At 41.8% G+C, this 22,305-nt stretch overlaps 1 protein-coding gene across 2 annotated transcripts in view; it reads right to left on the bottom strand.

Moving 5' to 3' along the window:
* The window catches only part of LOC147303943 (teashirt homolog 1-like), a 142,774-nt gene that overhangs the window by 25,922 nt on the left and 94,547 nt on the right, over positions 1-22,305 (bottom strand). The window contains exons 1-2 of one of the 2 annotated variants that reach the window (XM_086280268.1): positions 5,579-5,935; positions 4,802-5,409 (exon numbers count right to left, since the gene is read on the bottom strand). In XM_086280268.1, the coding sequence (XP_086136394.1) occupies positions 4,802-4,841 (40 nt within the window). In that variant the 5' untranslated portion in view covers positions 4,842-5,409; positions 5,579-5,935. Of the gene's footprint in view, positions 1-4,801; positions 5,410-5,578; positions 5,936-22,305 lie in introns of those variants that run through there. The other variant, XM_086280269.1, reaches the window with a different exon arrangement.

The raw sequence follows: 22,305 nt of genomic DNA, 5'->3' as shown, positions 1-22,305 counted from the left end.
CAAGAAACACACTTTTCACTCCACATATGTTTTTCCCCCTCTCAGCACTGCTTCAAACCCTGACAAATGTCATTAAATCCATTATCAGAAGCATCCCGATAAAACTAACGTCATCATTTTGTGCTTGTTTCTCAGCTGACAGACGCCACGAGCTAAATTCCTGCAGAGGAATACAATGCCAAGTAGCAACAACAAAATGTATTAACGCTGCTCGGCTAGGAACTTTGTTCCTGCTCTGTCAAACAAACCAAAAGGCTGTTAGCAGAAAGATCAGAGGGAAAGGCAGAGCATTAAGAAAATCTTCTCACACTCGCGGAAAGCCGCATTCACGTTAAACTATTAAAAGGCCTCTAACGCCTACCGCATGGCTACTTGAGTCGAGTTACCCACGATCAGAGCAACGGCTTCTTTGTCACCGGTGCGTTTTTGATTGTCACGTGATGCTCCAGGCAAACTCGGAGCCACCTCAGCTGTTGTTGAGTTTACACTTGAACAACTGAGGTGGGCACATGAGAAGCGGGTGATTCCGAGTTGATTTTTATCAAGGCAGCTTGCAGACTTGACACCTTGCTGAATTTGTCAGCAGTAATCGGTGGACCTGTCACTGATCTGTCAGCTACCTGGATAATTAGGGACCACAGCTAACGATGCCGTCAAGGAGAAGAGAAGCCCCACCCCCCACCCCCCGAGTCATAATTAAGAGACTCCTTTTGAGGCAGAGATAGTGGCAGCATAGGGCAATCTATTTAGGAGAGAAGAAGGCAGCCGCTGATGTCAGTGAAGACGCTCACAGGGCTAGGCAATGTGTGTGCATCTTGGCTTGTTGTGGCTTCGGTGTAGCTGAATGCTGCACGGTGCTTTAATTAAACATGTGTAGAGCTAAGCTACAAAGAAATCATTAAAATGTAGCAGTGAAGTTAGTTTACAGCGCACGTCGAATGATGCATATTTAAAAAAAGGAAAGAAAAAAAAAAGAACAGCATCCACAGTCTGTGATTATAACCTGAGTGATTTATGTTTAGAGTGCTAAACTTCTAATTAGCTACACAGTCAAACCTACTCAGTTACCTTACAAATTTATCAGGAGAGCAAGAAAGGAAAACCAATTACTGTCTTCTGAAAGGGCCACGCAGCCATGTTTAACAGCGTAGCAGCATCTTTCTCTCTCATCGTGACCTGCACTAATTCTGTCAGCACAGGAACTGATCGCTCGGCTGTCAGAGGAGATGAGGATCAGGATCAGGATCAAATCTTTCGAAACTTGGGCTTTTAACTGCGAACAGGAACTGAAAACAGGGCACGCGTGAGTATATAGACATTTATGGAGCTGCATCCTGCTCAGCTCACAGTGGATTGGTCACTTCACAGTGTGCTCCCTCTTCCTCTTTCTCTTTTACTTCAGCCAGTAAAAGTGAGCGTGGTGCGGGGTACGTAATCAAGACGATCCTTTCGTCCTTATTTTTTTCTTTTCTTGAAGCTAGACCTTTTTAAATCCCGAGGAATACATCTAACACGGTGTCACACTGTAATCACGCTCACGTGTTGAATGATTAGTTGACAGATTCATTACTTAGAGTGACAGTGTTTGATTTAAGATATCGCAGTTGGCAAACTAGAAGCAGGATGAGACATGCGGCAATACCATTAATTTTCAAGCAGCAATCAAACCTGTGACCTCTGCATCGAGGCAAATCTGGAGTTATGGCTTCTCTGTAAATGTTATATAAAGTATCGCCTATCTGCTAATTAAACTAAACGCTGGTTATCTTGGTCTAGTATATAGAACGTGCTGTCATTTTTGAAGACAACCTTGCTACTAAACAGTCTAAGAGGTCCTTTTCTTTAAAGAGTGGCACGAGCTTAAGTTAATGTCAGAGTCTGTAGCATTGATTGTGTGCTTTTAAACCTTTTATGGTTTAGCTAACCATCTCGACTCATCGGTTAATCTGCAAAATGTCCAAAAATACAAAGGAAAATGCGACCAAACGAGGCAAAACCCAAAGATGTTGGATTTCCTGTGATAAACAAGAGTCAAGATCCGGTCAGTGTTGGATATTTTTCTTGTTTGATAAGCAACTAAACTCGCTGGTGACGTTTAAATTGTTGGGTAATGGTTTCAGGCCCGACTTTAATTGCACTTAAATTAAAGCAACACTGGCACAATGGCAACACATGCACTCTTTGCAGCTGTTTTACCTTAAGCTAGCATGGGCAAAGTCAGCAAACTGTTCGTATAAAGATTTAAAAAGAAAAACCACACAGGTTGCTCTTTTAGTGTGGTTTATTTTTACAAATCAATCTCTCACCACACTTGTTTATTCTCATCCTTGATTATTGTTACTTCACATCGCTGCATTGTTTAGCTTCCATTAATTACTCGAGGAATGCATGTACATAGCTGCACTTTGGTGAAGGGAGACGGAAAAAAGAAAAGGGAAAAAGAAAGAAAGAAAGAAAGAATGAAAATGACGACAAATGACTGCAGCAAAAGTCTCTACTGCTCAAATTGCTCTGCACTGAACTCAACTGCCAAAACTAACAGATGCAGTAATGCGGTTCCAAATGAAAGAACACTGATGTATTGTCACTGGTCATAAACTAGATAGGGTACAGCGCCATTACAGGGTCTAAAATCATCACTGTGACTGATGAAACAGAGCCCATTTGAAATGGCATACAAAGAGCTATTGAAACCCTGTCTCCCGCTCTCTCTCTCTGAGGAGCATATGCAACATTTTGTTTCAGTGCAACTCTAAAGTGACAAATCTGGGTTGTGGAAATATCTGGTAATGCATTATAAAAATAGCCAGTGTTTATAGGTGTGTACACCGTTTTACTGAGGAAACAGTCTCACGCAGGCACACGCACATCAGCGGAGGTGTTAAAAGTTTTTGGATTGACCATATGTCAAGTACTGGAAATAATGTCGAGACAAAGCCTGCCAAGTTAGGATTGACCATTACTGCCTGTGATGTATGTGTCTGTCAGAAAAAGCAGACAATCGAATCAATATTCAAAAGCTGAGCAGGAATGGGGCCACTTCAGAGCTCAGCCAAATGACCAGAAGAGTCTGGAAAAGACAAAACATAACCCCCCCCATGTTTTCTGCTCTCCTATGGGGGGTTTTCGCTAGCAAAGCTGTGGCAGAGGTATATAAACCGCCACTATTCATTTTCACCATGCAGGCTTGTTCTTCAAACACATTTCTCTCTATCATCACTAAAGCCTCGCGTCAATTAGAAATTACAGCCCCACCGAGTTCAAAGTCTTCCCGTCACAACCTTGATTAAGTCTGCTTAACCTCACATTTCCACTGCCTGCTTAACATTCTACAGCTGTTTTATTCGGCTTTGGTCATTACTGCATGAACTTCAAAGGCTCCTCTTTCCCCCGTCATTTGGAAATGCATGTCAATCACAGCCGTCTCTCGCAGGGACATCAAATGGAATCAGGCAAACATGCGACTCTCTCGCAGAGCAGCTCACGTCTGGTCAACTTAATGACAACACGTAGGCCGGACTGTCAAAAGTCAGGCTGTTAAAGTGGAATTTACTTCACTGATCTTTCCCTTTTCTCAAATGAAAACAGGACTTTTGGCACTTCACAGTACACCTTCCTCTAAATCACATTAAGCTATGTTTATAGAGTGCGATTACAGTTTTCCATCTCATATTTAGGAAGCTAATACACAGCCTGCCAAAACTGGAAAAGTTAATTAGCAATTGTTAGTTTGATTATACTAAACTTGCATTTTTATACCACACTGAATCAATCAGATTCCTCTGATGACTTCCAGAACAACTTCTCCTCACTTTTCTATCCATGCTTAATATCAGATGCACTCAAGTTAAACAGCATTTCCTGTTTCTGCAGGATGAACACGAGGTCAGGTCTGAAGTGACCATAGGAGTTCACCCTGTGATCTTGCTACGCCCCAGCACCCCTCCTCCCTTGTTCCCTCCCCCTTGGGGTATTAAACGCAAAGTATTTATCCCGCTTGAGAACTTTTCTTTCAATTTGTCTTTTCTTTGCTCCTCTGCGGGGGCCAAAAAGTTATCCTTTGAGGGAGTCCAGCTGCCGGGCGCATGCGTGTCTCTATGGTGAATGATTTACTGATGTTTATCAGGAATGAATAGATCAAAGGCAGTCGCATGACAGGCGATCAATCAAGCATCAAATCAAGGATGGCAATCCCAGAGCGGAACACAAGCTGAAAATACGCTACTTTCCCTTTCCCCCCTCTTTCTTTCTTTTTCTTTTCTTTCTTGTTTTTTTTTCTGACACTAACGCATCAAGCACGTAAGCCTGTAAAAATGAGATAAGATGAGCTTTTGTTTGGAGAACTTGGATGCTGGCAACCTAGTGGAGGATCAGATTTAAAGCTTGAAACTAAAGTGCAGCTCAGCGCATTTGCTTCTAACGGGAAAAGTTGGCACTGAATAATGGCTGCTTAAACTAAGGACACGCTACCGTTCCCAATAGAGATCGGAGATTACGCTCTAGGTTATTTAAATAAACTTTATTTTGGGTTGAGTGTTGAAAACTGCGCAGATTAAACTTCACATTTGTTTTGCTTCACTCTGAGCTACAATTCACCGATAAGCCACGGACGTCAGGTCTTTGAGCGCTTATATCGTGTCCTGCATCAGGCCTTTGGAGCTACTGCGTGAACTTGTCCGGGGTACACACATCTGTGCCGATCCCTGGCTTTGTATCCTACCCGGGGAGGGAGCGAAGTGTGCGTGCTGGAGCCTTTCTGATGTGGGGGGTGGGAGTGTTCGGTTGCAGAGCCGGGGCTTACCTGCTGACCGCCGCGGTGCTTGCTGCTTTCTCCTCGGCATGCTGCTGCGAGACTTTCCGCTGGACTTTTCATGCAGAGATCAAAATAGCGGACGAGCTGGAGAGGAAACCGGCGCAAGGCGACGAAATCAGAGCCAGCAGCGGTTCATTGGGCTCTTCGGCTGGGGACGATGCTGAAGAAATGTTTCTGAGATTTATTTTGATCGTTGTTATTATCGGGCTGTCCGGCGAGGAAAACGATGCGGATCGTTTAGAGAAGAAAAAAGAAAAAAGAAAGAAAATCAAAAGGAAAAAATGGGGGCTCGTCCTTTAACTTCTGCCAGAAGAACTCATCGCAGGCTGGCGTGCTGAAAACTAGCAGAAAGCTCCGTGCGGATCTCAGTCTGTCGGGCAGGGATTATATGGGAGAGCTGCCTGAAGCCAGTCGCCTCGTTTCCATCAAAAATACGTTCGCCCCGCTGGCTGGACAATTTCATCCCCCCGTAAACAGCAAGAGTGAAGAAAACGGAGATCCGGCTCGTGCGTATTAACTCACACTCCGCGGTGAAGATGAGTCCAAAACTGCGATCTCTCCCTCCGTCCAGGTGCCACAGCTCCGGTCTCCTCCAGCTACAGGAGGAAATCAGGAGGGGAGAAAAAAGGAGAGGAAAGAGTGACACGTTAGGCGGGCTGGGTGTATGTCAATCAGTCAAGTGTGAGCGTGTGGAAACCCCGGAGCAATCAACTCACATCCCATCTCCCTGAAAGCACCCACTGGATAAAGAAACAGGCTACTCACATACGCTTACCGCCCGACTGTCAACACGGACACTTGACGAATTTGTCACAAAGTCATCACAGAAAAAAAAAAGATAGAAAGAGGAAAAAAGCGAGCAGATTCCGGGTCTCAGCTGTTATTATTCCCTGATTTTTATTTATTGTTATTATTTATTTTAAAGGCGCAAGGAGGAGCGTCCCCGGATATTTCTCCGCAGTGAAATGTGCGCACATTGGTGATGCGTGGTGCGTTCCGACAGCTCCCACTGATAGACAGACACATCCAGCTGCCTTTCCGGCCTCTCCTTTACTCCACCCCTCCACAAGCGTCACCCTGACAGTCAGAGCCCACCTGTCAATCTGCGGCTGTTAATTGTTCACTGGGACGGCTTTCATTTCAACGCCCTGCTGTCCCCAAGAAAGGTGCGTCCTGTTCCTGGACACACGAGGAGGCGATGTGCAACCTCGTTTCCAGACAATAGAAATGAGAGGTGCCTGGAAAAGTAAGAAAAGTGTGTGTGTGTGTGTGTGTGTGTGTGTGTGTGTGTGTGTGTGTGTGTGTGTGTGTGTATGTTTGTGTGAGAGAGATATTTGATGTAACAGTCACTGCTACACAAACTTACAGCCAAATAAAGTTTTAAGTGAAATGAGGACTCGGGGCATATCTTTTACCTACAGAAAATACATTTGTTGATTATTTTTGAAGCACCAGGCAGATGTTATTGATCCTACATAATAAAGAAGATATTTGCCAGGCCAGGCTAACCGTTAGATTTGCAACTTCAAGCATCAAACACACAATAATTCAACTACAAGCTGCTTGGAATCTGGAGGGGTTTTTTTTTCTAATAATGTATAAGAATATAAATTTCTTTCAACGTTTTACTTGGAGAACAGGAAAAAATAATGTTTGCACTTGAGTTTTCAGCTAGATAAGATGCTGCTGCAGCATTTCCTTTGTCAGTTTTTGGTCTCAAAGTTTTGCAAAAACAAAACCAAAAAAATGTGGATATTTTTGGTGACCTCTTTAGGGGGACAAAGAAGGCTGAAGATCGATTCGTTACACCTTTTTAAAGTGGGGCTTCTGGTGAGGGAAGGGGAGGGGCTCTGAATCCGCAAGAGGCTCCATTAATAGCCTACACTCCATCCTAACTATTATCCACCATAAAGTGTTTATAAAGAGCACACAATCTCGGCTAGTGTTATTTCTAATGAGGCATCATGGTATAGCCGACTGATGCGGCAAGCGCCGAGGAGCACGGTGAAGGAGAGGAGGAAAAGTCTGAAATTTGCTTTACACTGAGCCCGATAGAGGGTGCGGTGATAATCACAGCATAACTTGGATGCCATGAAATCTGGCACAGACTGTGTGCGCTCCGTCTGCAGCCAGGCGTCGGACTTATTATTCATCCAGCTACACCGGCTTCAGTTCAGGCTGTAAAGCAGAGGGTTTGGACCGGATCAAGGAAGAAACTGGATTTAAAAAAACCCCAAAACAAATCTCCCAGCCGTTCCACTCCCGCTTTGACTAATTCCGGGTGAGTTTCCTAATTTATCCTTCAGGTAATTTGGCGTTTTCACAGTGACCGGGTAGTAAGTATGGATCACGAACAGCAGAGAAGTTTTCTGCTTCTCGACTGACGAGTTTATTTTGGAGCAAGCCTCCTATCTGCCTGCAGAACTCCTAATCTGCGCAGGGAACACGTCTGAGGTGGCTTATTATATGGTAAAAGAAATACCAAGTACCGCCCCAACATCTGTCTGTCCCTGCCTGGCTGCTGATTGATGGAACAGACTTACGTCACTAATATTTCCATCTCAGAGTCTGCGGACAGACAGGAGAGCTGCTTTTCTCCATCTTATGGTGCTTTTCATATAAAGCTAACACAGCTGTGGAATATAAATACACACACACACACACACACATTTCTGTTTATTTAGACTGATTAGTAGGTTTCATTTCCTACATTTTTGAACGTGAACACACATTTACTGGAAAACAAATGTAATGATTTAATATCTATTGTTTTGTAGTATATGTTATCCTCATTATAATAATTCTGATTGTTGCCATTAACTAACTAGTAAACATCTTACCTTTGCTTATTCTTATATATGTTTATGCTGCATTGCTGTGTTTTGTGATGAAGCTATTAATGCAGTAATATAGAACCAGTTTGGCTGCATAGCCACCGCCACAAACTAATCCACTGCTAAAAAACAGTAATAAGCATCAATACTAGTATAATGAAAAACAAAAGTTTGATCAGTTTTACATTTTCAGATATATGCTGAACTTTAAAATGCTACAAAGAGGTCACGGAAATCTAATCTGAATTGAGTCAATAATGATGAAATATGAAATAGAAAGAATGTAATAGTTGTTTAAAACATTTTTTTAATAGATTAATTGACATTAACTTTTGATCTTTTGCATCTGTAAGAATTTTGCGGAGGGGCAGCAAAAGGCTTAGAGAGGAGACGGCCGTGCAAGAGCTGATCTGAGGCCGGGGTGGGGACGTGTGGTTCAGGGAAAAGGGCAGAGAGCCATCTCAGCACTTAAAACATCCCTGCACATGCACTGAGACGCTGCAGTATTGTTTCTTTTCCCATCTTTTTCTCTTATTCCCTCATCTTGTTTGAGGACGCGTATACGTTAGTGACCTTGGAGCTGAATTTCAACAGCCTGTTGAAACACACACACGCGCGTTTTAATAAATGCCCCTCTCCGTGTAACCTCTCACCTAACATATAGGGTGTTAGGTGTACAAGTGAAAGTCGGTGTCTTGCGATTTGGAGATTGTGATCCAAACTGCTCGCTATAGTAGATCCTCTAACTGTGATTCAGCCACTCGTGTCCATGTGTGCGAACGAGAATTGCCAAACACAGAAACAGTTGTTTCCCGCCTCCCACCCCCAACTTGTACACACAAAGCACCTTCCTCCACTTAACTACAGCTCACTGACAGCACGATGACATGTCACGCGTTTTCTGCATGGAGATAGCCTCTCAGAGCTGTGAGAACATCCATGCAGCCTCTGTGTATATCTACATACGTTATAGTTTTTGCTTCCTTTTGTCTCCTTCCTTTTCCTCTTTCTAGGTCTGACATGATGATGCAAAGCAAAGCTGTTTATACAGTCTAGCGGATCACAATGCAAACAAGTCCTGCGGGTTGTCAAATCAGGTGAGGCACTTTGAAAACACTGATAGTCTCAGATGACCAAATAATGCCAAACGCAATTATTTTGCCGAGCGAATGCTGTTACTTTTAATAACGACTGTGTTGTTGCTCTAGCTGCAGTCAAAAGTAATCTGTGAATTATATGCCGGACTGGCGTATACATAAAGAACACTGAGGAAAAAGTAGGAAATTATATGTGTATTTGTTTACTGTTTCCAGGCAGTGTAATGGTCATTTTTAAATTCAGTTTATACTATTGATAAGAGAGTTCAACAGCAGGGCTCTGTTACTATTTAGACCTAGTTTTGTACGCCGTCTAATACATTTTTGTAGAATCTAAAGTTGTTAAAAAAGTGAATAAATCCACTTATGCCTTGAGGTTTGTTCTTTCACATTTTGATCAAATTTGTGCACAGTACCCTCGTACTTGGCACTCAAACACACAACACAGTAAACATCCATTCATCCATCCATTGTCTTCCACTTATCCTCTTAGTTTCTCCCTCTTTCATCTTTTCCTTCAGTACTATTTCAACTCTTGTGCTCCATTTGTTATCATCTTTGTCATCGTAGTCAGCATCTTAGAGAGCATTGTTGGGGGAAAAAAATCGAAATAAAATAAATAAATAAAAATATGTGTTTAGGCCACACACGGTTTGTTTACTTTTACTTTGGGGAGGGTGGGCAGTGTCAGTTTGTATTGAGGCTACGCAAACTGTAACGTTCTGTTAATTCTGCCACTTTAGTTTACAGTTTGTTTGATTTTTGTTTTAAATGGGAAACTTTATACAAAAAAAAAACTTTATACAAAAAGTATAACTTTTATATATCTGAGAGATAAAAAATTTTTTTGTAAATGTCTTTAGTACTTCAAGAAGGAATTGTTGTAATTTTTTCCCATTTGATGAATTACACAATGGACCACACCAACCGTTAGTTTAATAATAAGCTAAATGATAGTTAACACACCAGAACTATAAATGTATATCAGCGGATAAATTATTAATACTAAAAAGGTTTTGAGACTAACATAATCTGCAGGATTGCTTTATTCACATTTTAGAAACATATCTGTTACCCTTAGGCATTCATTTGTGCTTTTATTCTGAAAAATCTATGCTTATCATTTCAGTTTAAGGATCTATTTTATGTAATCATGCTAATGGCAAAGATTATTGGAAAAAAAAAATCCTGCTGGAAAAAAGCATGAATTTAATGCCTTCCTCTTAATATTTATAAATAATTAATGTGGCGTTGCATATTTTTGGCCTGTGGCTAACCGTTCAAGCTTTTTGCAGCCAAAGACCTCTGATGTCAAAAGGTTTGGGCTCTGCTGGCATACAAGTATGATAAGTGCACTGCAGATTTGCTGTTGGGGGTGTTGTTACTGTCTGCAGGGCACACTGCTGGACTCATAAACGCATTTATAGTGGACTGAAATAGGGTGTAATCTTTGCTTTTAGAATTGTTCAAATAAGTTAAGATTTCGAATGTTGAAAGCTCACGGCTTATGATAATACCTCTCCTCATAATCTTGAATAATCTTCAATCAATGAAGGGTCCTATCAGATTCCCGACAATCATTGACAGCCCGAATATAAGAATATATAATAAAAAATTAATAAAGAACAGGCTCTAACTTTGACACGAGATATATCTCCACATCTATCAGATAAGACTGCATAATTAAAATGCCAAGTGTGAGTATGGAGTGAAGGAGAGGGTTTTTTTTTTTATATTTTTGATATAGAGATTTACTTTTTCCATGACTTGTTTAAAGTGAAGAGTTTAAAAAAATGTGTTGCTGTAGTTTTGACAATGCAATTAAAGGTTTGTAATCCCCACCTGGGCTTTTTTTTTTTTTATTCTGTCAGTTTGGACGAAGAACGTGATGAAGTGCGGTGCAGCGGTGACAGATGCAAGTTTATTAAAGGATTGGAGTCTCGGAGGGATTCGAGGTGTTATTTTACAGCATGCAGAACCTGAACTGAGCCGCTTCAGGGTGTTTACATTAGCTGTGGCGGAAACAAAGTATGAGCAAAGTAAATGCAGAGCATCAGGATGCCCCCCCCCCAAAAAAAGAAAAAAAAAAAACCTATTTAAACGCTACACACCACCACGGGTCAAACGTTACTCAGGCAAACGGTGTAAACGACGAGATTTCCCACTTCCTCAAACAACCTTGCTAAAAATCCGTCCCAACTTGGCTGAATAAAGTGACATATTTCACATTTCAAAATACCAGCCTCTCTGACACGCACATTCCTTCCCTCTCCTCCTCCCTTGCCTTTTGTTTTCCTTGACACGTGCGCGCCAATTAGCATTTTTCAGCCATTAAGGAGGAAAGAGAAGCAGCCAAATGTTTGTCTCTCCCAGCTCTTTTTCCGACAAGAGTTTTCGAATGTCAGTGAGGGAGGGGGGAGAAAAAAGAACATTCAGACAGAATGTGGAATATTATCCTCAGTGTTAACATTATCTTCTTCACATAACAATTACCAGTAGCTTTGTCTGGGAAACTGGTGTGACAACGCAACCAATTGGGTTTACGAGAGCAGTCGTCAGTCCACATTTAGAGCAATTTAAAATGATTTTCAGCGAGAGTACACAAGCAGTCGGGATTACTTTCATCTCCAGTGACGTCATGTAAACCTGTATAACATTTCGTTTTGTGAATTTTTTTATATTTTGACTTCTAAGCACAATGAGCTCCTTTCAACCGCGTGCGGTAAAACGTAAAGCAGTCTGCAAGAACTACATCTTAATGCTAACTCGGGCAGTAAGACGATAGATAGATAGAAATCGAGCATTTTTGTCATCAGGTCCTCTCGTGTGTCAAATTAGGGCGTCCTAATCTTTTCCTTTTACTCTTGAATTTAAATCTGCAAATCTCATATTGCACACATCCCTCGCTGCGGGGCTTTCGGCTGCTAAAATCTGTCACCGCAGCTGGTGTGTCGTACATTAAGGGAGAAAATGCTCTTAAAAAGGTGCTTTTCTGACATTAACATGACTTGTGTGCATAGCGCCGGTCGATCTGTGTAGTTTGAGGCATATATTTATGAATAGGAACCTTTAATTAGGGCTTGTGTTTCCTCCCTAGTCACATTGAGGGATGGTCCTCGCCGACATTCATTAATGATAATCACCAAGAGCGATGGCATAGCTACAGGCCAAGTCTCAGGGGAGCCGACACTTGAAAAGAAGCATTAAATTACACAGAGGGACTCTTTAATTGCAAAAAGGAAAATATATAGCCATCATTGTTAAATATGATCTTTTGTAAGCCTTTACTGGTTCAAGGATTTGTCCCAGGGTTTTCTTATCCTCACATTCGTTTAAACGAATCTAGGGCCACAGTTTAGCCGTAATACGTCACAGAACCTTCGCGCATCGAGATGTTTGCCTCGGTTTTATGTATCGCAAACAAAGCACCAGCTGTAAATAAATCTACAGCAAAACCTGAAATCTCAGCAAACCTGCACGTGGAGACGTACAAATCTCAAAGATGATTAATGCAAAAACATCTACGTTGTGTTTTTGAAAGTGCCTGAAATTGTACATGGGCTTTCGCTACTTAAACGTGTCTGCGATTCAAGCGGAGCGTGTGAGCAGTGGAAACAGGCTGTCGGGGAGGCAAATAAAGGAGAAAAAGTGTTTCTGTTCCCAGATTCTGTCGTTTGGCAATAAAATGGTCTTGATATAAATAAATAAATAAAAGTTATGCATGAACACACACACACACACGCATACTCATACACACCCAAACTCCTGACCTAATTGCTCAGTCTCATTCAACTAATTAATCACAGCTGACTTAACATGGTGACAAGGTTAGGTAGGTGACATTCTCCAAAAAATCCTGTCTTTCTGTCTCCTCTGTTGCTTTTTTCCTTTTTACCCTTATTTATTAACCATTTCACCCTTTCTCTCAGATTTTTTTAAACAGGTCCATCTTTTTAAATTTTTTTGTCCTTTTCACTTCTATCCTTCTTTCCATCTTCCTGCCCTTTGTGTAGTTTTTGTCTCTTTCTGTCCTTCCTATCTCTGCCCCCCCTCACCATCAAATCATGTCTAGTAAAGGAGTAAATGGGAGAGCATAACTTGGCCCACATCTATTTTTACCTGTTATTGAAGGTGGATGTGTGGGGGGCCCTAGCAGAGGTGAGAGTGGGCATGCTCGGGAAAGAGGCGTGTGTGAGTGTGTGTGTGTTGGTGGTGGTGGGGGGTTAGGGGCGGGGTCACAATGCTCCATTAATCAAAAAGAATGACACTCATGTCGTCCGTGACAACCATCCTGCCACCCGTACGTCTCTTCCCCTCCTCCTCCATCCCACTCAAACAGGACAACTTTAGTAATGGGGAGGGCGAGAAAGAAGAAGTAGAAGAAGAAGAGAATGAGAGGGGGGGCTGGGGTGGGCAAACTTTATTAATCAAGCATCTCAGATTAATTGTTATGAAGTGTCACCCATAAATTCTCCATTTGGATTTAATAATCTTGGAGGTAGACTTAACAATCTCTGTCGTGATTTGAGTTTTATTGAAGAGGCTGCAGAGAGAGAGAGGGGGAGAGACAGAGCGAGAGAGAGATGCAGTGACACAAATAGCTTCTCAGCGGACAGTCCCTCTCCGCATGACAGTTATGAAATACAATTATCAGCAAGATCTGCTTAAGAATTCATCAACTGCACCCTGCCTTCCAAGGAGAGAAGGGGAAAAAATATCCTACATACAAAGCAAGTCTTAACTGATAAGTCTTCTCTTTTCCCTGCAGCCCTTAAACTATCATTTCAATTCCTCTGTCTCAGACATGTTAAGTCACTGTAAAGGTATGGTACACGTGTGTCTTTGAAAGCTCCCCGAGCCTTATATAAAGCATAAATCACCAGGTAATCAGGGACTACGGTAAATGACACACCGCACGCAAACCGGCATGATAGCGAGCATCTCGTTTGAAATGTACAACCCGTTGGTTTGCGTCAGGGTCAATATTAGCAGTTAATCTGTGCGTGCGGTGAAAACATACTGTCAGTGAATTGTACAACACACTGTCAGCTCTCAAAAGTAACGGAATCATAAAAAGGCAAATGATTTCAATCAGCTGTCGTCTAATTGCAGTCGCATCTTTTGAAACGGATGAAGAACGGCCACTATGTAGGTTGACAGTATGCATAAAATTAGCATAGCTTTGCATATTGCAATTCCATTAGTGGTAGTGTTATTGGAGGCTTGGGCTTTCCTTCTTATTGCACAGTGGCATTGTCTTAAAGGGACACGGGCAGGATGATAGTAAAAGATAAGAATCATTAGGACTCAAAGCGGAGCTAATTTCTACATCAAAGAGCAGAATCTCGCATGATAACGTCGTCCGATACGAGGAAGGTGTTTTATAAGAAAAGCGCTCTGACAAAAGACAGATCTGAGAAATGGAAAGGGGCTCTGTCTTTGCTCAGAATATTAATGGTAAGTCTTTCTGTGACCGTTTTTGGAAAATGCCGGTGAAGCTTGTTAAACATGTGCCTTTAACTACACTTTCCCCTGCGCGAGATATCGTCCTGATCAATGATGCCTCGCCCGTGTGAAAAATGACTATAGCTGGATTCACGGTAAATGTTTTAGCTATCAACACTCCTTCATGGCCAATCCCTCACTGACACTACATCCTGGCGGCAGCCTGGTTAAATCCAAGCCCGTCTTCTCCCATCAGTGATTGCAGTCGTCAGCCGGTGATGTGTGGCTCCTGAGCGATGGCGTCGCTTCTGGCTCATCGGTTTCGGTGAGTTGCGAGCGCTAATTCAGCGAGGTGGCGGAGAAATTTTCTAATAATTTTGTGACACTGGAGCACCGCAAGAGGCCAGACCACAGACAGTTTGTTTACACTCACTTCGATAATGTAATTAAGACCAGAGTAAAGCAACACAAATTACTACAACTACCATGTGAACTTTTTTTAATTATATGAATTAAAGTCATAATCAGGGAGCATCAAACTCAATTAAGAGAGCTCGATTGCATGTCAGTCTCTTCCATCACTCATGTCAGTTTAAGTCTTTATTAAGCCAAGGAAAGCAGTTTGTTTAAAGCGATGCAAGGATTCTTGAGGAAAGAGCCAACATTTTGCTTCTTGAGCTTAGCAATCTGACAATTCACAGACTAGCCATATTGTTCTGCAGAGACGTACAGTGGCCGTGCATTAGTCACTGATATATGTGTAAATATACTGCTTGTTTAAAACTGCAGCTACTGTAGGCACAACCAGGTGGGTACCATTAAGCACACCCAGCTCTTTAATGTGCATTTAACCCTAAAAGAAAGGAAATGCCACAAATGCACACCAAGAAAACAAATACTGTCACGGCTGGCGGAGTGAGCCGTGTGGTGTGGAGGAAAGGGAGGACCCAAAATGCAGCAGTGACTGATGATACGAGTGATGTTTATTTACAAAGTGACAATGGCAGAAACAGGCAGTGAGGCATGACAAAACAACTGAAGAAACCTAAACTGGGAGAACTAAATGACAAACCTGAGACCATACAAAAGGGGTGCGGGGCAGAGAGACGCAGAGACAGGAACACCATAGAACGCAGACGAGCCGACAATGAACACAGACCGACACCCACTAAATATACACACACACAAGGTAATCAGGTAATCACACACAGGAGGGAAGAACAGCTGAACCTAATACACATGAGGACCGGAGGACACAAGCTGAACACAATGACAACAGACACAGACCTTCAAAATAGAATAGGAAATCCAGAACATGAGCCTTCAAAGTAAAGCAGGAACACACAGACTGATTTACAACACAACACGGGGACATGAACAGAGCACCAAGGACAGACACAGGTAGGGCTGAATACACACACACACACCAAACTACAGGTTCAACCCTAAACCAATACAAAATCAGAATAAACACAAAGCACAAAAATGAACTTCAAGGAAACACAAAACGCTGGGCCAAAATGACCCAGGACCATGACAAATACAATGTGTCTTTTATACAATTAAATGATTGAATACAATTTTTCTGCATGCAAAACCTTAATGCTGTTCATGTCCATGCAGTTCATGCGTCTTCCACTCAAGCAGAAAGCCCCAAACATGCCATTAGGGCTGGGCCATATCATACCATTCACGGTAATACCGGTATAATGTTGGGCAATGGTAAGAAAATGAAATATCGCAATAGAATATGGGTAAAACACGCATGCGCAGTGCCTTTGTTTTCATACGCACATGGCGGAAAAAGCATGGCGGTGACAGAGAATGAGAAGGGCGAAAGCGGATCGTTGGATGAACCAGAATTGGTTTGTAAAAATGCTGCAAGTTCAGTGGTGTGGAGCTGGTTTAGCTATCGTCCGTATGATACACAATAAAGCAATATTTTTGGTAGAGCATGCTAGCAGGCCGTCATTATTACCGTGTTTTTTGGAAAATACGGCACACTTAAAATCAATCTTTTGATTTTTCTGAAAATCAACAATGCCCCTTATAATCAGGGGTGCACATAAGTGGTCGCTGTCAAAAAAAAAAAGATGCGCACCAGATAAGAAGGTACAATGCGCGTTTGCGTACATAAGATTTTCAGGAGGAGGACAGACATTTGTTTAGAACTCTTAAAGATGTCGAAGCAAGCTCCTTTAAGCAATTACTTTGGTGTTCCTCCACCTCCAAAGAAATGTCAGAAGGAGTCCGAACCGCGAAAGAAGTGCGTATTCTCGGAAAAGTGGTTGCAGCATGTGAGCTGGCTTCAAACAAATGATGAACGCACAGAGATGTGGTGCAGAATATGCTGTGAAAATCCCACTCTAGCGGACAACAACAGTGCCTTTTATATGTACGGAAACGCGCATTGCAACTTCTTATCTGGTGCGCGTCTTTTATTTTGACAGCGAATGCGCACCTGCGGACCACTTATGTGCAGCCCTGCTTATAATCCCGTGTTGTTTATGTATGAATTCTGGTTGTGTTTACTGACCTCGAAACGATTTTATGTGGTACACGGCGCTCAAAAATCTGTCAAATGTTTCAGTACGACTTTGCTAAGCTACGAACCCGCACCGCTTGATGGATTGTCGGAGCATTACAGCTATCGTAGGCAGGAGTCTCGCGGAGTGATACGTACTGTGCGTCAACATAATATTACTGTATTGTGTGTGTATAACCTCTTTTTAAGTTTTGTGGATATTATACATGGTTATGCTGAGGATATGTCGGCCGATTTCCACCAGAAATGCCTTTTGGTTAAACTGTCAGCGAGAAATTTGCATTTGCACTGTTAAATTTTTATATAACTTTAATCCACATAAAAACAGCTGCTTGTTTAAGTGAAAATACATTGATGGGTTTTTTTTGCACTAATAAAGTTGAGGAGTTGTAAAGTATTTTGTCTAGTGTCAATTATATCATCAGTTATATTGTTATCGCAAATTTTCAAATGTATATCGTGATAAATATTTTTGGTCATATTGCCCTGCTCTAGATGCCATGGTGGTATTTTTTTCACTTAAAACAAACATTTTGAGAAATTAATATATAACAAGCTTTGTTTTCATTTACAAATACCTTTTTTTGGTCAAATTTGAGATTTCTAAGACAGCGGTCCCCAATCTGTTTTGCGCCACGGACTGGTTTATGTCATTTAAGCATTTAAGGTGTTGCGGATAAATACAAAAAAATAAAACCAGTACCGGTACCAAAAAAAAAAAAAAGATTTATTCAGAAAACGGGAAAAGATCCAGGGAAACTGAGTTAATGATAAAAATAATAAATAAATAAAGATAAAAACTGATAAAAATCCCAAAAACCATAAATTTCACACCCGAGCCTCAACTCTCGCGGCCCGGTACCAAACGAATCACAGATCAGTACCTGTCCGTGGCCCGGGGGTTGGGGACCACTGTTCTAAGATCTTGATTGGCTGGTGCTTTGACTCATTGTGTGCTGGAGCATACTGTATACTGGTTTCACATGTGCTCGTGTGGTGTGACGTCGTAGGTGCTGGCCCTGGCACTTCATGCATGCAGTATGCAGGTCTCCCAAGACAAATAGCAGGATCCTGTGATGTTGGCATGGGCCCAAACTTTATTAAATATATACATTAATATATTATATAATAATATATTCCTTTTCTGAGCAAAGCATAAACCTGGTTTATGTTATAGAAAAGGTGTGCGGCAATCCGTTTCACCATCTTTTCCTAAAACTGTAAAAACTGCAAATACAATCAAAGGCTTTGCTTGCTACCATTAGCATTTGTGTTTCTGATTAAAATAACAATGTCTGTGAATGCTTACTGAAGTAGTCATGCTAATCCAAAACAGCGCTTTTCCCGTTTCACTACATGCTCTTTTTGTTTTGTTTTAACCCAAACCCCGAATTCCAGGTTGTTTTTGTGTACAAACTGTAAACCAAACCTCAGCTACTGCACTGCCAAAGGAAAAGGGCTGTCATCAGATCAGAAAATGCTTTGATGTGTGATTTGTTCTGTATTTTCTGTGTGTTTTCCACCATTTCCTCTTTGGTATGTTTACCAATCAGCTATTAAAGCGTTGAACTTTGTCACGTTTTGTGTTTTGCCCACAGTTTTTGAAATCATTTAATGTTTTCTCCCACCTGGAAATCACTCATAAAATCGGATCGTGAGATACACTTCCTAGTGAATAAAAAATTAAATAAAGGATCAAGTCTCCTCTTCTATGCCTACTTTCTTCATTGCGTCTGCCCCGGTGGTCAAGGACACCCGTATCAGTGGACGCCAGGGTAGGCCCCATCCATCAGAGAGCTACGTGTAATGGAATCAACCGGTGACAATGATCATCAGCACTGCAAACAATGGCCCATAAACATCAACTGACAAGTGGTCAAATGTGAGAAAAGCGAGATGGGGGGGCTGGGCGAGTGTTTGAAGGTTTGTATATGTGTGCGCACCCACACATGTGAGTCTTTCAGACACACACACACAGACAAGGAGAGATGGAGAGGGACTGTAACATAAGGTGAGGCTACTGTAGAGTAGCAGAGAAATGGTGAGGAGGAGAATTCCCCCAGGGGATGATGTGGCGGACCAACCCACTACCTCTGAAAACAAGAGTCCCCCCTTGGGTGGGAGTTCAAACATTTCTCTACCTACTTCCTACTTTCTCTTTATTTTTCTTCTCTCTTCTTTAAGATTAGTTTTCCTGGGAGTTTTATCAGATTGCTTGCAGCGGTGAGGGTCAGGAGAAGAGAGATGGCTCTACTATACACGTTTTTTTGTTTTCTTTAATGACAATTCTCAAAAATACTTCCAGCCAAAGGCTTAAAAATCGCCTGTTCTTAATACGTGGCAAATCATTACTTTCCTTTCTCCCTCAGTCAGCGTTAAATAAAACCCAATTAGAGAGGCAGAGGATTTCAAAGAAAGTAGAATGTTTTCTTTTTTTTTTACTCTATTCATCTTAAGTTTCCATTACAAAAAAAAGTAGTTGCTTTTGTCAGACGGGGTGTTTCGTCACTCCTTTTTTTTGTCAGCTGGTTTCTCACTCTGTAATACTCTCTCTCTCACACACACACACACACACACACCACTTTAATTAGCCACCATTTGTCTCAGCTTTCCCTCTTTTTCTCTGTTTATTCAAACGTCAGGAATGACACTGGCCAATTAACGCAGTATGAAATAGTTTAGCCCTCTGCAACACTTGGAACAGTACAAACCAAGTGAGATATTTGCACCGAGCTCAAGGACCGGTGCGCTGTGAGAGCTGAGGTGTAAGGAGGGGGATCGCTACAGTAGCATTTGGCAAAGACATTTTTGTTGTTTTTCTTTTTATAATCTAGCAGGAGGGTCATTATTGTTTGTATAATTTTATTTCAGACTTTCAAAACAAAAGACGACTTTGTTATTGGCACAAAGCGCGTGCAAAGTTTGAAAGCGTGGATCATTATTTCGTGTTTTGTCATTAGCGGCAGGCTAAATTGACCCTGAGATTGCCTCACTCTTCAAAAAAACCCAACAAAATCCTGAAATCTAGGGCAACAGCTGGATAATGGGTGCTGCAGTGATTTACTAATTGTCTTCCGGACTCAGATTAATAATTGGCAAAGCTTTAGCTGAAGTGCACATCTAAGTAGTCTTTGTCGTGGACTTGTATCTTCAGAAAAAAAAAAAAGCACAAAAGGCAGCTGAGACGATATCATTACCGCTCTTTCCAAATTGAAACAGTCATCGAGAGCGTCTTTAAAATGTCTCCGGAAGCTTTCTTTTTCTTTTTTTTTGTCGAGTGCAAATGACATCTCGCTCATTTTGCTGTTGGCTACATGACTGATGTGTTGAATAAGACAGTCCGTTTTGATGCTTTTGAAGGATCCCGGTTTGAAGTATATGATTCTGAAGTGCCAGCATATGCTTAGCGAGATAAGTAATTTGACACACAGACATCACAGCCCGCAAATCTTTCGTCTGGCTGCCTTGAGTGTCCACGTCGGGCGCTTTTTCAAGAACACTTTACAACTGTCACAACTGACTGTCACCGTGCAAACGACACACGCAAACGAACTCATTTTGAACACAGATTAAGACAGCTGTCATATCAAAAAAAAAAAGTATAAATCCGAGCTAAAAATAACATTAATTTGATCTCTAGCGGTTTTTAAAAATTAATTTGCTATTTAGGAACCAAAGCTTCCTCCTTTTTAGCATCAGTTTGTTCATTAAAGTAATTAAATTAACTACTTATCCTCGGGATTGATGCTAGATATAAGGCGGCAGTCATTGAAAGCAACACAGCAATAACACAGCCACTCAGAAAGTCTTCCCCTGCTGCTTTTCCTTTCTCTCTCTCTCTTTTAGAATAAGACACATTTGACAGAGTCACCTACCCTAACATAAATAGACAAACACTGAATACTACTAGACACAGCACATAGCATGCATACACATAAACATGTGCACATTCATGCACACGCCAGCCGGTGGGGTCAGAGCTGCAAACGGAGTGGCTGACATTGTGGCACATCTTTGGCAGCGTTGTGCAGGTGTCGTCTGCACACAGGCTTCTGAATAAATGGATTTGAAATGATTTACCGAGGGTATCTGCCACCTGAGCACAGTCACACACACCCATGCACGGCTCCCCACATATACACCTGCTGCTACACACACACACAGCACAAACTTCTAGCCTCTCTCACTGTTCATATGGAGACGCTGACGCAAAGGCGCAAACCAAAACCAAGAGGGGAAACGAGAGAAATCTGGCACAGCGGCATCCTTTTGTATCCTTACTCACTGAATATCTGAGGCGTGTGGATATGTTAAGATGCAGTTTGAATTCTTATTTAGTGATTTACACCCATTTGCTTTCAGACGTGATGGAAACTGTTGCTGAGGTCACACTGACAATAGCCAATCCCCCGACCACTTGCTCAACTAGCGCCATCAGCAAAATTAGCAGGTGAAATGCCCGCTTACATTCTAACAGGAAGAGACGCTCCTACAGAAGAAGCAGCGTGTAGGATGAATGGCTTAGGGCGAAACATCTGGATCACAGCAGCTGTTCTCACCTACAAACCGCTTGCAGTCGCCCGGGAGAAAAGAACACCTCTTTGTTTTGGGGATAAAATGCAGTTCATGTAAGTTCATGAATACACGGTGTGAGCATCCTGTGGGCATGTAAAGTACTAAGCCTGTGCATGGCATAATGCAGTGGTTCCCAAACTATTGCTAGGCCCCCTTTGTTTTACAAGAAAAATGTTCGCGCCCCCCCCCCGTGCGCACACGCACGCACAAACACATCCTCCAACCACACACACCCATATTTTGCTCCACTGCAGTATATTTCACACCTCAAACATTTAGTAAACAATTAAGTAAATAAGTAAATAGAAGTAATCTGCAATAAATTACAGGTAGTAAGAAAATAAACTACTAACTCTTTTACGCTACGTCTGCACCTACACGGGTGTTTTTGAAAACGCAGCTGTTTCGTCCACACATAAACGCACACAACGTCAAAGGTACGTCACGCTGTGCGCCACGTTATTGTTTACATGAGATGAATTGCATAATGGCAGATATTCAGATTAACAGTGACAGTATTTTGTCTCTATCAACAAGTTTTACACGCACTCAGTTACTATTTAGAAAGGCAGAGAAGTCACAGTGTAATTATTTTACGTGTAGTTGTTCTTTTCCTGTGTAATAATATTTAACATTGCTGTCAATACATTTCTTAAAAAATGCCTCTCTGTGCAAAATGGGTTCAAAAACATAAACAGCTGTCGGATACTGTTTGTCCGGGATTTGAACCGAGGGAACAAATCGTGGCAGGATCAGCCTGATGTTATTTGTATCCCGCTGTAACTTTACTGTATAAAGAGCTAACATCTCCAACATGTCAGGAGTAGTTAGTCTTTACGAGAAGTTTTTGTGAACTAAAAATCAAGAATGTGGGATACTGTTTGTCCGTGATTTGAACAGCCCAGTGCTGCTCCCGACACAGGGAAAACCAAATCTGCAGGGGAGACCTACCTTGGCACTTGTGCAGGTTAAGCCAAAGGGAAAATTTGCTTCACC

The sequence above is a fragment of the Aulonocara sp. 'chitande type north' Nkhata Bay genome, linkage group LG22, assembly GCF_057382095.1.
Source record: "Aulonocara sp. 'chitande type north' Nkhata Bay isolate Kocher_YH1m ecotype deep benthic linkage group LG22, A_spYH_male_GT1.1, whole genome shotgun sequence".
Classification (NCBI taxonomy): domain Eukaryota; kingdom Metazoa; phylum Chordata; class Actinopteri; order Cichliformes; family Cichlidae; genus Aulonocara; species Aulonocara sp. 'chitande type north' Nkhata Bay.
Note: the sequence above shows the minus strand (reverse complement) of the source record. Positions and strands in the feature narration are given on the sequence as shown.